The following is a 14,875-nucleotide window of genomic DNA, read 5'->3' as shown; positions in this document are numbered from 1 at the left end:
CGGCGGCGGAGCCCGAGCCCGAGCCCGAGCCGGCCCCGAGGCCCCGGCACCGAGAATGGCGGGACCGCGCGGGCAGCGGCGCCGGGGCACGGCGGGCAGCGAGCGGGGCAGCGGCCGCGGGCGGCGGGAGCCCCGAGAGAGGCGCCGCGGGCAGCCAGGGCTGGCGGAGCGGCAGGTGAGGGGCACCGGGGGAGACAGCGCCTCAGCCCGTGTGTCCTGACGTGTTGGTATTAAATCATTACCATAGAGAGTTCTTAAATATATAGCTATTTAAATTATATACATATACATACACATATATGCATCTCTAAGTACATATGATTTGCAGAAACAAAAACTCTACAACTTTTGTGAAAGTTGTAAGGTTGATATATTTATTACAGCGCTGTATGCATGTGGGAATCGTTCTTTTAAAATGACGTGTACTTCTGGGAACTTCAGATCTTTTTTGTCTCTTTCTTAAATACATAGGGATGCAATTTTACGATAGGTTTATACATATTTATTCTACTGATTTTGCGTGATACTTGCTACTAATTCTTGTTTATCTTAGAAAGAACTCTTGCGTCAGGTTGCTGTGCTCTGCTCTTTTCTTATCTCTTGTCTTTTGGCTGAAGCAGTTTATCTAAGCACGGGCCCTTCATGAGAATAGGCAGGCAGGCAGACTAAACAGCAAGCTACAGACTTAACTTAAAGATGTGCATTTCACTTAAATCCAAATGGATTTCTACTTTGGAAACTTTCTACTCTGCTTCACATACATATATATACATGTAGATGCATATATATATACATATAATGCATGCCTTTGTATATAAATACGCCATACTACATTGCATGTAGTACATATTATATATATTGATTTATAATTCTAGATTACACCCTTGTTTGTTTTATGTTGATTGGTAGGTACAAGTTTCCGAATTGCAATCTTTAAGGTTTAAGTAATGTCTATTTAAAAAAGCTGTCTTCCTGGTTTTTTAAGCAGCTGCATCACGTATTTTTGAAGTTGTTCATGTTTGGTTCATGTTCTCCTAAAATGAAATAAATGACTTGGTAAGGATGTTGGGGGCAGCCTCTACATTTGCATGGGCATAGCAGTCCAGGTGGTTATGCCTCCATTCTGCCTCTTGAAATATCAGTATGACAGCTGCTGCATTTTGCTAAATATTCATGGCAGCTCTATTAGAGTGCACCTTATGCAAAAGCAGCTTCTTACTCATCAGTGCCTGGGCTGGGGTTTCAGGCTTACTATAACATGTGCTCTGACAGCTCATAGACCACGTGTACGACAAGAAACGAGCTTTCTATAAAGAGTTAAAGTAATTCAGCCTATTTGGGACTTTCAGTGTTTTTCCCAATGTATATTTGGTTCTGTGTTCAAGGGTGTTTCACACCAGTGGAGATGCAGATCCTGCTGAGACCTAAAGTTCTGAATTTCACTTTTGCAGCAGTGCCCTGTACTTGTCTTCCAGCAGCGATGACGAATTTGAAATGTGTAAGTAATGACACCTTGGTTTGTGATATGAAGGAGTGTGAAAAGGACACGTTTCTGTCTAATTACAGTGAAGCATTTTTACATGTTACTTTCTTTTCATTGCTTGTGCTGCACAGTAATTCTCTCCTTGCAGTGCAGTCTTGGTGTCAGTGCCACAGGGAGTGTTCTTGAATTGCCTCAGGTTTCACTCTTTTTGCCTTGCATTATGTTTTTCTTACTGCCTCAGTTTTGTCTGTTCCCTGTCACTCACTTGCTTCCTTTTTAGTCACCAGAGACTAGAAAGCTGCTGTCAGCCTTGAGGAATTGAGGGTTGGAATTATATGTGAATATAATTATGTTTGGTTTTTTGAAAATACTTTAGAACAAATTTTTACTGGTTGCAAACTTTTAAAAATGCATAACAAGAGACACAAAACCTTATTCTTAAATAATCTTCTTTTGTTTCAGTTTTAGCTAGACTGAAAACTCCCAAATCTGTTCCTAAAAAGGCAGATACAAGGTGGGTGCTGTCATTAATGAGTTTTCTGTGTTCACATCTTAGTGTTCTGTATAATATTTGCATTTTACATATTTAATCAGAATAGAAGAAAACAATTTAAAGTTGTATTGATTCATAGACCAGTCTAGGAGAGAGTGCAGACAGACCAGTTAACATCTTCAGTCATGTTCAGGGCAAATGTAAAAAGGGATATTTGGAGGTTCACATGTTCTTCCCATTCCTATTCATGGATGCAGTTGGTGACATTTGCTGTGAGCAGCTGATAATGTTATATTGGGTGGCTTTTTTTTGGATTGCTGTTTTAGTAAGGCACACTTACTGCTCTATTTTTCTGCTTACTCCTACCTTTATTCCACACAATTTGCCTTTTTTTCTCTTTACAGTTTGAAAGACTTCATTGATGACTCGGATGATTTCTTCTTGGACTTGAAGGTGAAAAAGAGTACAACCAAGAGTGGTAAGCAATCATCTATAATAAAAAAAATCATAAGATGCTTTACTGTTGTGTTTTCCTATCTTTCAAGGGATTTAGTCTGTGTTAAGACAAAGGCAAATCTCCTAAATGCAGCCCCCAAAACTTCAAGCTCTTTCTTTTGAATTGCAGCACGGAAAGATCTTCAGACCCCGAAAAAGCTGATGACTCCTGGAAAGAGAAACACTTGCTGCCAAGAATTGCATTATCCAGACACTTCAAGTGACACTGAAGATTCTGTCTTTGTAGACAGCCCGTGGCATGACCACCAAAAAGAGGGAGGGAAAGACTTGAGGGAGAGTCAGAAGTGCATAAACCTTTCACCTCCACAAAATCGGAACCAGTCACTTTTCAAAGGCAGTCCAGATTTGCTTGTTAGAAGGAAAGAAGGAAGCTGTGAAAATACAGAAAACAAATTGCCAACTGTGGCCCTGGGACGTGGTGCAGGGGTGGAATCAGACAGCTCAGATGAGAGTTTTGGATCTTTGATGGAACGGATAAAGAAGCGAAGTCTGCCCCGCAAGCCAGTCCTGAGCACAAGTAAATCTGTGTTTCAGCCAAGCACAGCAGGTGAGCAGTCCTGAGCTAACTGCAGTGGGAATTGCCTGGTTCTTTCCATTTGTGGGGCATCAACCTCTGAGGTGCAGCCCAGCACCTTGAAAAGGATTTTGGTGCAATCAAAAATTACTCCTCTGAGCATTGAGAAAAGTCATCTTGTGCTATCAAGATGTAAAATTTTCGCTATTGCTTGTTTTTCTCATTGTAGACACTTTTCGTTTTTAAAATTATTCTGAAAGCAAAGCTGGTGGATCCTTCTGGTGGTTTCTAATGATTCTATGATTTCTTTTTTTAATGTATGCTGTGTAATCCTGTGACTCTTCCTGTTGAACTAGAAAACATCAAGCCACCCTGCAAAGATGCACAGCCTGTGAAAGGGGAGGGAGTCAAGACACCAAAGCCAAAATCCATTTCACTTCAAGGAACACCTTCCATGATAACAACTCCTGCAAGAATTCCTGGGAATGGATCAGTCAGTTGCTCACAGTCAGCAAAGACAGAGAAAAGGTGAGTGTTTCTCCATTGTTCCTGTGTTCTAGGACAATTACAGATGGACAAAGACATGCTAAGCATTTTGCATGGGATGATGTGATCCCTCTGCTACCTAGAAACTTCTCCTAATTCAGCATTTGTTAATGGTTGAATAGCTGGAAAACAGTTTTCAGTCTCCAGTGTGAAAGGGAGAATATAAACTGATCTCTGCCTAGGGGAATTGATGACAAATAAATCTGACAAATGCCAAATCTTGTTTTTAAATGTTCTCTCTCTTGCTATTCCTTGTCTTGTACAGCATGTGGTGGCACTACAGATTGTATATATCCAGCTGCTTAGCTCTGAAAAGATGCCAAAACTCATTCTATTAGTAATTCATACCTTTTAAACAAGAGTTTAAAAGTATTGATTTTTTATCTATATCCTTATAACTTGGAGAATTCATGTTTCTTTTTCTATATGTAGATACAGCTTAGACTTTTCAAAAGAATGCATTTTTCATTTCTAATAGCTGCCCTTATTATGCTTCCTAGCCATGTGCTGTTTCCTTGAATCATTTTATAGTGGTGTGTTCAATACCAAACCTTTAAATGATATCTTTAAAGGTGAGACTTTAAAAGGTCAGAATGCTGCAGCATTGGAGTTAGTAATCCTGGTGGAATATCTACTTCTGAAATAATTCCTGAGCATTCCTGGACTATCTTTGTGTGTTTCTGAAAACACACCTTTGTTGTCATGATCACGTTAGGGCTGTTCATATGTTGATTAAATTTTGGTATAGTTGTGGCTTGCTGTGTCACAAAATCTCTTTTCCTACTTAGCAGTCTTCATAATCTAATTTTGTGAATTAATGAAGTAACTGCAAGACTGTTGCAACAGCTCTGCCCCTTCGTGCCCTCAGAGGGGTAAGAGGACAGCCGTGGCCTCATGAGGGCAAGCTGGTGGAAAGGGTCAGGAGAGGTTGATGCCACTTGAAGCATCCCTGAGATCTTTACTGGATTTCAAGTGGCCCTTATTTTTCCCTGTGTTTTTCCATATGTCTGTACTTCAGCAAACTGCTTAATGGCTTTTCTTGCAGACTCAGGATATGTTCAGTGCCTGGTTGTTTCTTGCAAGATCTTTCAAATCCAGCCTCCCAGTATGTGAAGTATTTCAAGAAAAATAAAGAGGAGCTGGCCCAGAAGCTCTACAGGCTGTTTAATAGTACTATCTTTGAGCAGAAGGTTGGTTTCAAAACAAGAACTACCATTATAAAATGCTTGTTAATATGTTGCTCCTCAATTTTTGATGTGATTGCTCCTTGTCCTCTTCAGATTGTAGAAGTTAAGCTTTTAGCAGTGGGTTATGTTTGAATTAGTCCAGGCAATTTCTTCAGAAGGGGTTTGTCACCACTGTGATGCAGCAGTTTCCAGCTTGGCTTTGCTTTCCCAGCTGTAATGGAAATGCTGCACATAATCTGTGTTCCTTCCTATAGGATGTTCATGTCTGCCTTGTCTGCCTTTCTGGAACAGATTAAAAAGGTGATCCTTCAAATAACAGTTTAGGGTCAGCATAAAGCTACAAGTTGTGTTTCAGATTTAAGGCTCTGTTTCAGAGAACTGTCCTGACCTGGGATCATCATCTGGGATATTGGGGACCCTCCTCTGGTGAGAAATATCCTTGAAAGAAGGGCATTGCCCTCAGTAATTCCAATGGGATTTCCCTCAGGAAGGAAAGTGGTTTTTATACAGATGAGAAAATAATCTTGAGTTTACAGGTTTCACATAAAACAGCTGAACAGACTCACTGTTCCTGAAGCAGAATATCTTACTGCCCACTGCTTCAGCCCTGTACCTGGAGGTACTTGGAGGTAGAATAGAAGAACTAAGGACTCCTGTCTCACCCTGCACTGTGAAACCCCCATTGTTGGTTACAGAAAAACTGATGGTGGGAATAAGAGGCCATGGAGGGGATTGGCATCTTAAGTGTTAAGGGCACCAACAGAGACATCGTGGAATAGCTTTGCACTAAATACAAGGGGAACCCTCAGGGCTAGAAGGTAAGAGAAGGAGTAGGAGAGGGCAGACTACATGCACTGTTTTGTTTTTCAGTTACCAGAGGACATGGAAATAATCTGGAATAAGAAAATGAGGAAGACAGCAGGGTATTGTGTAACGGGGCAGAGGGGAGGCGCTGAAGGGAAGCGCTACGCTCGCATTGAACTCTCTGAGAAGGTCTGTGACTCTGCAGGTAGGTCAAGAAAGGGTCTGCTGATTCTTCTTTGAGGAAGTAAGTTTTAGAGATAAAAACAAAAATCTGACTAAGAGATCTGGTACTGGAGCCTGCTTCAAAATTTTATATTATGTTGTACAAATTAATAAATACATGTATGGATTTACCCACATTCCACAGCCCTTCTGAGAGCCTGGGCAAATACTACAAAATGTGAGAACAGAGATGTAGTCACAGTAACTGCAGTATTGTTTATATTTCTTAATGATTTGAAGACCTACAGGTTAGGTGTTAGACTCTAATTCTGTGTTGCAATGGCAGTCTAAAATCTGACTTCTTCCATCACACCAAGACACCTTGTTGGTAGTGGTTAAAGCTGGAATAAAGACAGGGCAGTGCCAAATTAAGTTCTGTTATGTGGTGCTGTGATTGTTATTTCTCTCTCATCCCCTCCCAATATGGAAAAATGAATCATAAAATGGTTTGGATTGAAAGGGATCTTAAAAACTACCTTGTACTAATTCCCTGCTGTGGGCAGGGACACCTTCCACTAGAACTAGGTTTCTTCAAGCCCTGCCCAACCTAGCCTTAAACACTTGCAGGAGTGGTGCAGCTTTACTAACCAAACAAAAAACCCCAAACAGATGAGATGTCTGGGGGAGTAACTAGGATGCAGAATTGGGGCTGATCAAAAACTGGAAATGCACAAAGTAAAACCTTGTTTTGGAGCATTTTATCTTATCAAGACATCGGTAGTTTTAACCTTCAAAATAATACTTTCATCTTAATACAGAGTGAGTGTCGGAGGCCTGAAGCAGTGGCCACAGGTGAGTTTGTTCTTCCCCACACGTTTGTTTGTTTCTGATGTTTGTCTTTGTTTGCTTTCCCCAGATCGCCTGCGGGACACGCTGATCCACGAGGTTTGCCACGCGGCCACCTGGCTCATCAGCGGCGTGCGGGACGGGCACGGGCGCTTCTGGAGGTTCTATGCCAACAAAGCAGCTGTCATTCATCCAGAGCTGCCAGTGGTGACACGCTGCCACAGCTATGAGATCAATTACAAATTCACCTACGAGTGTGGTCGCTGCAAAGCTACGTGAGTAACGTTGTCATCTTGCACGTGACTGCGGATTAACTTTCTAACTTGGCACTCTCCTGTGTCTAGAAATCAGGGTTCTCTGAAATAGTAAAGCAGGTTGGATATTCTAGTGTTTTCCAGAGCTTACAGAACCTCAGTATGTGATTCCACATTTGTTTCCAGATAGTTTCAGTTCTAGTTTAGAGGTCAGGACAGGCAGAAATGTCATCTGAGGACCAGAGGTGATGAGGGAAGGTCTTGGGAAGCAGTAAGAGATATGTACCTAAGCTTTGAAGGAACAAATCCCCATGAAAACTGGGCACAGAATATTTGAGTGATTAGATACTTGATAAAACTACCAGAGGAAGCTTCCAGATTAAAGTCTTGATGACTTTAAATTATATCTGCACCCTCACAGATGTGAGCAGCACTGTGATGGGAAGGATTGACACTGGGACACAACCTGTAATAATGACACCGTTTATGGGGTTTTTTTTAACCTCAGGATTGTATGTGTGACTGCCAGAAGTACTGGGAGGAAACACTTCACAGACCCCAAAGTGTTTATTAGGACTATGCAATGCAGTGGTTGTTTAGATGCTACAGAGCATTGAAAAGATTTTTTTTTTTAATGATATCTTAGAGGAGAAACTCCAAGAGGCAGTTGATACATGGGTTGTGGAGGCAGTTGGAAATGTTGTAGCACTTCATACTGGTAGGCTGAGAGAAGAGACAGAGGAAGGAACCAAGCTGAAAGAGCAGTGGAAAAAATACGAGGGTAGAGAAGCGTAGCACAGATTTGATTGTACCACTGTGTAATGCATTGTTCCTTGTTCTAAAATGCTGCCTTAGGCCTGAGCAGCAGAGCAAGGGCCCTCTCCCACAGTGGAATGCAGGTCTGGTTGTTGCCTTTCAGGATCGGGCGGCACTCGCGCTCCCTGGACACGGCGCGGTTCGTCTGCGCCTTCTGCGGGGGGCAGCTGGCCCTGAGGCAGCCCCCGGGCAGGGGGGGCACCCCTGCCAGGACACAGCTCACGCCCTTTGCCAAGTATGTCAAGGAAAACTATGCCCTTGCTAAGAGAGAGCAGCATGGGCTGAGTCATGCAGAGGTCATGAAGAAGCTCAGTGCTGATTTTGCTGTGAAAACCAAGCTGGAAGATTCCTTCTGATATCTCAATATACCTCCTTTCTTGGTGCTACTTACATTTTGTATAGAGAGTAGTGACATTTCTGAGCAGCACTTACACATAGCATGTCTTCGGTGACTCCAGTGAGTAAGGGATTTACTGTTTAATCTGGGCAGCTGATATGCTGTAGACTCTGTGTGTGTGCTGAAGAACTGCTCCCTGTGCATCTGGCTGCAATTGCCAGAGGCAACAAAGTCCAGGCCCACCAGCCTAAGTCCTCTGATTCTGAATGACTCCAAGGCAGGAAAAGGGGCATACCTGAGTTGGGCTTCCAACATGGTTCAGATATTCTCCCATGTAGACTTTCCCGAGAGATGCTTGGCTGTTTTTGTTAAAATTAAGTGGTAGGTAGATGGTGCCTTAAATCCATTAACAGAATATGTGAATTTCTCCAAAGCCCTTTAACTCTCAGTAAGTAGTGTACCTCTATCCTTGAGATTTCATAGGAACTAAAATAGATGCAGAAGGTCAGGTTGGGGAAAGCAGATTCAAACTTTCCCCAAGGATGAGTAGGTCTTGTTGTGGCTTAAGTCTCATATAAAATGCAACAATGTGTGTTATAGTGTTTGTGCCTTCTGTAAGCAAATTGCTCAGGGGCTTAATAATTTTGATAATCAATAAATGCCAGTTTAATACAAACTCTTGCAATAAACCAGGCTACTTTGTTTCAGTTTAATCATGGCTGTGTAGGAATACAGAACCCTGGTAGCAGCCCAGCTCTCCTGGCTGTGGATCAGCACAGTCAGTAACATCCTTTGGGCACTGGGATTACAATCCAAGGATCCCCATTCCAGGATGCCCAGGGCTGCTGGCTCATCTCCCAGGAGCCCTCATGAAGCCTCATGAGGCCACTGAGGCACCACCCTCCCTTCTCCTGCAATGATGAAGGTAAGGAGCATTGGAACTAGAAACCAACAGCAAAAATGACAGCACAAAACCACTGACTGTTCCAAAACTGATTAATTACTATTCACAGCACCTCTAAGGAAAAAAAAACAGTAGTGAGCAATAGACTTCACGGAAGTTCTGCTATTAGGGGATTTGTCAGTAGCAATGTAGAAAGATTGAAAAGTCAGGTCTGACAAAGCAATGGGGTTAAGGGGATTTCACACCTGACAGCACTTTACAGCTGCTGAGCAACACTGGCTGTCATGGCAGGGAGTGCCTCTGCCCCAGCTCTGTCACTGCAATTGTCCCATCCTTTGCTCACAAGAGACAGATCCACACAACAGAACACAGATGAGGATGTACATGATGGGGGACACTGTGAAATGCAACAGCAAAAACAGTTAAAGGGATTCATTCAACAACAGCTATTTCATTCCAGTCTTAGGAAATTTCTGTACTTAAGTTTAGCACGGAAGAATGTCAGACTAGTATATCCATGAGTTCTCTGCCCAGCACCTCAGCCTTCTTCCCTCTGGGAAGGAACCACAGTCCCCTCACTGAGCCAGCAGAAACTTCATTTTCTAGAGAAGCTCAGTGCTGGGCACACACCAGAATTAGACACAGAATACAGACTGACCAAGAAATGCAGGCACTGGATAGCATTCATTTCATTTCTGCTCCCAACAGCTCTAGCTTTGCAGTTGTTTATTTGGTTTGACATATGCTCAACACAGATCCTATGTCAAAGATCTTCCAGGTCTGTTCCCAAGCTTCCCTCCCACCTCCTACCTGCCTGGATGAATGACAGTGATCCAGAACATTACTAGAGATAAGATCATGGTCAACTGAAGCTACTAAGAGAAGGCAGAAGTTGGCAGCATCATATATGACAGCAGGGACACTTTTCCCCTCTAACCCTCCTGTTCCAGGCTCCTGGAATACATGTAAAGCAATAGGACTTCTGTCAAAACACAGAGGGAGAAACAACAGGGTCCCTAGGTGTGTGCTCTCCAGAACAGGAGCACTCAGGTGCTGCCCAGCCCCACCACTGAGCCAGAAGTGCAGCAAGTGCAGACACAGCAGTGCTTTGCACCAGGCTGGGGCAGGTAAAGTCCTGATCCTGGAGCTGTGCTCTTTGCTGCAAAAGAGGCACAGCCAGTACCTCCACTGAGGCAATGCAGGGCCACCCTTCAGCCTGGAGTAGTTCTTGAAGATTTTTTCACATCACTTTCCTGAAGGGTCTGCATTTCCTCCTCACTCCAAAGCAGCGAGTTCCTCCAGCAGCTGCTCCTTCTCCTGCTGCAGCTCCTGCAGGCGCTGTTTGTTCTGCTCCAGCCTGTCCTCCAGCCACTGGAGCAGGGGCCCGCTGATGGCAGACATTTGGCTGCAGAGGTTCTTTGTGAACACTGCAAAGAGCAACAACACATCATGCCAGGACAGCACACAAAAGACTCAGTGTGCTACAACACCCCCAAAGGCAGCAGCCAGCCAAGGAAAGCCTCCAGCCCATGGCAACCTCACATCTGCACTGGAAGATCAGAGCCAGCAGCTTCTACCAGGGAAACACCATTTCAGTGTGACCCAGGCAGGGATGACAGCTCTACAGTGAAAATCTGCACACACCTAATCACTGATGCTAATTAATTTCTACATTTAGAAGCATCACAGAACACCTCATTTCCTAAACATGTGAGAATGGACAATGGGGTGATAAACTTGGAACAGAAGTAGGATTAGGACTGACCCCGTCACAGTGGCAAAAGGAAAGATGTCACACCCATGTAACACCTATAAAGTGCCAGGAGATGGAAGTGTGCATACAGGTCAGCCAGGCACTACTTTAACACTCAACAAATCCCAAATCCCCTTTCCTGTTCCAACAGAAAAAATAAACCAAGCCCCAAAACCCCAAACAAGCCCAAAGTTTTCCTTCATTTTAACCAATTCTACAAAGCTTGAAGGATACAACATTCAGGATTCACCCAGGATTAGGGTATTTTACAACCTCTGAAGTTTTTATTTTAAGTTCCTAGTTATAATTCTGTTCTTGTGTAACAAGATTCCACCATTTTGACTCTGGGAGCAGCACCCTGGATTGTCACGTGCAGGAAAGGAATCCTTACCTGAGCCATTATGGATCTTGGTTACAGAGTCAAGGTGGGTGAGGCTAAGGGAAGGAAAAGAAAGCAGGTTAGAGACAAGGCAGCAGGGAATTGTGAATTAAACACGGGCTGTGAAACAGCTGCCCACAGGTACACCTGAACCTCTTCACCTGCTGAAGCCCTGCACATTCACAAGGACAAAAACCCCAAAATTCTGCTGCTAACCCCAGGCTCAGTTCTACAGACTTCAGTAAGTTCTACAGAGGCACAAGATCTGCTAATCCTTAATTTCTACAGCTTTGCTAATGCTTTAGTAAGTCTTTGCTAAGACTTTGCTAAGTCTTAATTACAGCCACAGCAGAACATGTCAGCAAAGGCAGCCTTGGAGAGGGGCAGAGCCCAGGGCTGTTACCTGTGAATTCTCCTGTAGGCATCCTGCTCTTCTTGGCACAGGATCTTGGGCAGCTCCACAGCTGACTCCAGACACACCTTCCCAATGGTTTCATGGGGCACAACATGAATGGGAATTTCAATCCTGTCATATCTAGAAGGGTGTGAGATAGAATTAAAAGCAGCAAACAAAAAATAACTTCTACAACCTTGCAAGAGTCTGTCCAAGGCCTGGAAGGGCTGCACATCCACTTCTGGAACACATGCCTGAGCTGACAGGCAAAGGGAAGCATTTTATATCCACATCCTTGTCTTGAAGTTTAATCATAAGGTGCAAACCTGAGGGCTTGACCTCTAGAGCTGGAAGCAAAAAGGTGGTGCTGCTACACACCAAATTGCAGCACAAATCCCCACCCTGACCTCAATTCTTATAAGAATTAATTATCTAGGCTAAAAGAATCACTGCTAATCTTTAGATTCTCTTCCAGCAGCCTGCAGAGCAGAAGTGAGGAGACCCTGTGCAGGCATCTCTGTGCATTTGCTCCTCACAACAGGCTGAGAAGCCACTTACTAGAGACAAGCCAGAGAAGGGAGAGACAATTCAAAATACAATCAGATATAATATTCTTCTGTACTCACTCTGAGCTCTTCTGGGCCTGAACAGACTGGAAACAGGTATAGAGAATTCTACCTGTCTGAGAGAGACAGCAGAAAGTCAGATTCCAAAGGCAAAAAACCATCTAAAAGGCAAAGACACATTCCTTTGGGAAGCTTTCAATAGAATTCCAGAGGTTTTGCTGTGATTTACTTGCTGGAGGTGTTTAAGTCATACCTTGATAAACCCTTTAATGATGAAAAACCTCTTCAGCAGCAGCTGCCTGGACAGCCTAGAGCTGACTGTCAGCTATCTCACACGACAGCCACACCTCCTGGAGAGGCTGGAACAGGGGCAGAGCTGTGTGTGCTGGGCTGGACACCTGAGGGAAGAGCCCCAGTCCATTCCAGGCACACTCTGCAGCTGCTGCTGCAGCCCCTGGGCAGCTCAGAGCCATCATCACTTGTTCTCCTGTCCTTGGGATCACAATCCAAACCACTCCCACTGTGCTTTCCATGTGCTCCCAGCACAGCTCTGCCCTTCTTGCAGGCTGCAGCCAAGGACTTCAGCTCTGCCCTGATGTTTCTCATGAAGCCCTGGAGGGTTTGTTGCCATTTTAAAGTTGCCTACCTTGGTGTTCTTGTCCTCAATGAAGCAGGAAAAGATGAGCCCCACAAAGCCTTGGTCCATCATCTGATACATGGCCTGTGTGCGGACATCTGCAGGACAGAAATGGGAGTGAGAGCTGCCCTGCTCCCCTGCAGGACAGGGAAATGCTCTGCCACCTTCTGAAGGGTGACTGGGATTTGGTAACAAATGTGACAAACTCTGTTTACATCCTCACTCTAGGTGACTTGAGTTTAAGTATAGAACTTGATCCAATTTAAAATGTAAATAGAAATTCTTAAAAATAGAATATGAGCTCGCAAAACCAAGAAATTATCTCACAGCCAGCTGCTGCCACAGGTCACCATGAGGTCCAACACATATAAGGTACTCAGGTAGTTCTGTTATGAGAGTTTTTAGCTATGCATTAACACTCACAGATACCAGAACTCATCACAGCAGGCCCAGGATCCCCACAGCTGTTTTTGCTATTCCCCACACCCAAGGTCTGTTTTTATCCTTCTGCAAGAACAGCAGTACCAGCAGTAGCTGATCTGTGACTCCTGGGCCACCTCTGAGTCCTTGAAGAGCACACACAGCAATGGGGCTACACTGGGGGGGCCCCTGCAGCCCCCCAGACAATCAGGGAATGTTTCAGACCCTGGGCTGCTCTTACCCACGTGTGAGGGCCACACCGTGATGTGGGGGTGGGAGTGGTACCAGCCCACCACCCTCATGGGCCGTCCTGTCATCTCTGCCAGCCTGTGTGGGGGTCAAGGAGCCAACCAGAACCAAGAGACAAAGGGAAGGGCTGCATGCACAGGGGAAACAGCAGAGCTTTAAAGGGTTTCCTATGAGGCAACAGAATTCCAGATCTGTCACAGACATTTTATGAGAAATCCTTTTGCTGGGATTTTTTCTCCTGAGAAGCTGAGAGGCCTCAGGAACAAAATGTAAACAATGATTATCTGCTGCTGTGGAATGCAACAGGTGCATCTGTGATTGGTCTCATGGGGTTGTTTTTAATTAATGGCCCATCACAGTCAGCTGGCTCAGACTCTCTGGTCACTCACAAGATTTTATTATCATTCCATCCTTTCTATTCCTTTCAAGCCTTCTGATGATACCCTTTCTTCTGTTCTTTTAGTATAGTTTTAGTATATAATTTTCTTTTAATATAATATATATAATAAAATAATAAATCAGCCTTCTGAACCATGGAGTCAAGATTCTCATCTCTTCCCTCATCCCCGGACCCTGTGAACACCACACAGATCCCTCTGGAGGAGTGATAACAAACAGTGCAGGGAGCTGATGGGAGCCTCTTCCCCAGCACCATCAGCAGCCACTGCTGCAGAAGCAAACTGGATTTGGTTTGCATGTGGCAACAAACAACATTTCAGCAGCTGTGCAAAGCAGTACCCAGAGTGTGTGCAGAGAAGAGGCTCCAGTGCAGCACCTGGAGCTTTGCTGACCTTTCCTCTTGCACTCAGCCTCCCTGCTGAACTGCCACCCCCTCCACACACACACTGCAGTTTTAGCTGTGACTAAATACAAAACAAGGATAACGATTTATAACACAATGCCACTGCAAGTGCTGGAACCAACAAAGACTCCAGGGCAAGGCAACAGCCAGCACAGCCCTCCCAGCTGACAGCTTCAAACCCTCTGCAGGCCTTAAACACAGCCCATGAGGTAAAGCACTCCAGGGCCAGCCTGCGGCTGCCTGTGCTGAAGGATATCTCTGCTTCAGTGGAAGCAGCTGAGAGCTGCTCCGGTGAGATCTCCACACGGTCCTTCCTCTTGTCAGAGCGCCGCAGGATGATCACAGAGTGGATGTGGACGATTCTGTTGGTGTCCACCTAAGGACACAGGGGGGAAATCAGAGATTCCTCTGCCACAGAAACAGCAACCCGCGGGGCACGAGAACCGTAGAACGAGGGGGTACGGGCACGGGAACATTTCCTGACTCTGAGCTTCGACTCTCCCAGGAGCTGACCATGGCGCTGGCGGCTGCCAGGGCCGCAGACGAGCGGGGTGCCGGGGTGGCTCCGTGCCTCATAGCCCGCGCCCCGCGTCTCACGGCCCCGCGCAGGCCACAACCCGCACAGGCAGCGCCGCCACCCGCCCCTCCCAGGGCGGCCCCTCCGCGGGCGGTACCTCTCCGATGCAGAGCCCCATGACCTCCTCCTTCTCGGTGCTCAGCGCGTGGTTCAGGCACACCAGGAACGCGTCCGCCTCCAGGTGCACCGCCTGCACCGCCATCTTGCCTCCCCCGGCCCGCCTGCCCTCGCCCCGC

The 14,875-nt window shown here is 45.2% G+C and overlaps 2 protein-coding genes across 2 annotated transcripts; one reads left to right on the top strand and one right to left on the bottom strand.

Annotated features, from left to right (window-relative positions):
- Positions 1-1,453: 1,453 nt before the first annotated feature.
- GCNA (germ cell nuclear acidic peptidase) lies at positions 1,454-8,660 on the top strand. Its single transcript, XM_054289802.1, has 9 exons — positions 1,454-1,498; positions 1,946-1,997; positions 2,381-2,454; positions 2,602-3,039; positions 3,363-3,534; positions 4,598-4,742; positions 5,610-5,748; positions 6,622-6,826; positions 7,725-8,660. Exons 1-9 carry the CDS (start codon positions 1,495-1,497, stop codon positions 7,975-7,977), a joined length of 1,482 nt encoding a protein of 493 aa, XP_054145777.1. The 5' UTR covers positions 1,454-1,494; the 3' UTR covers positions 7,978-8,660.
- A 1-nt stretch (position 8,661) lies between these two features.
- Positions 8,662-14,859, bottom strand: BRCC3 (BRCA1/BRCA2-containing complex subunit 3). The gene is made up of 8 exons (XM_054289803.1): positions 14,737-14,859; positions 14,319-14,438; positions 13,253-13,340; positions 12,601-12,689; positions 12,015-12,070; positions 11,398-11,529; positions 11,007-11,050; positions 8,662-10,289 (listed from the first exon to the last, which is right to left on the bottom strand). The coding sequence occupies exons 1-8, from the start codon at positions 14,839-14,841 to the stop codon at positions 10,138-10,140; spliced, it is 786 nt and encodes a 261-aa protein (XP_054145778.1). The 5' UTR covers positions 14,842-14,859; the 3' UTR covers positions 8,662-10,137.
- Between the last annotated feature and the right edge of the window lie 16 nt (positions 14,860-14,875).

This window comes from Melozone crissalis, unplaced genomic scaffold (assembly GCF_028551555.1).
Source record: "Melozone crissalis strain CALT ecotype California unplaced genomic scaffold, PUWL_Pcris_2 ptg000068l_1, whole genome shotgun sequence".
In the NCBI taxonomy this organism is placed as follows: Eukaryota; Metazoa; Chordata; class Aves; order Passeriformes; family Passerellidae; genus Melozone; species Melozone crissalis.
Note: the sequence above shows the minus strand (reverse complement) of the source record. Positions and strands in the feature narration are given on the sequence as shown.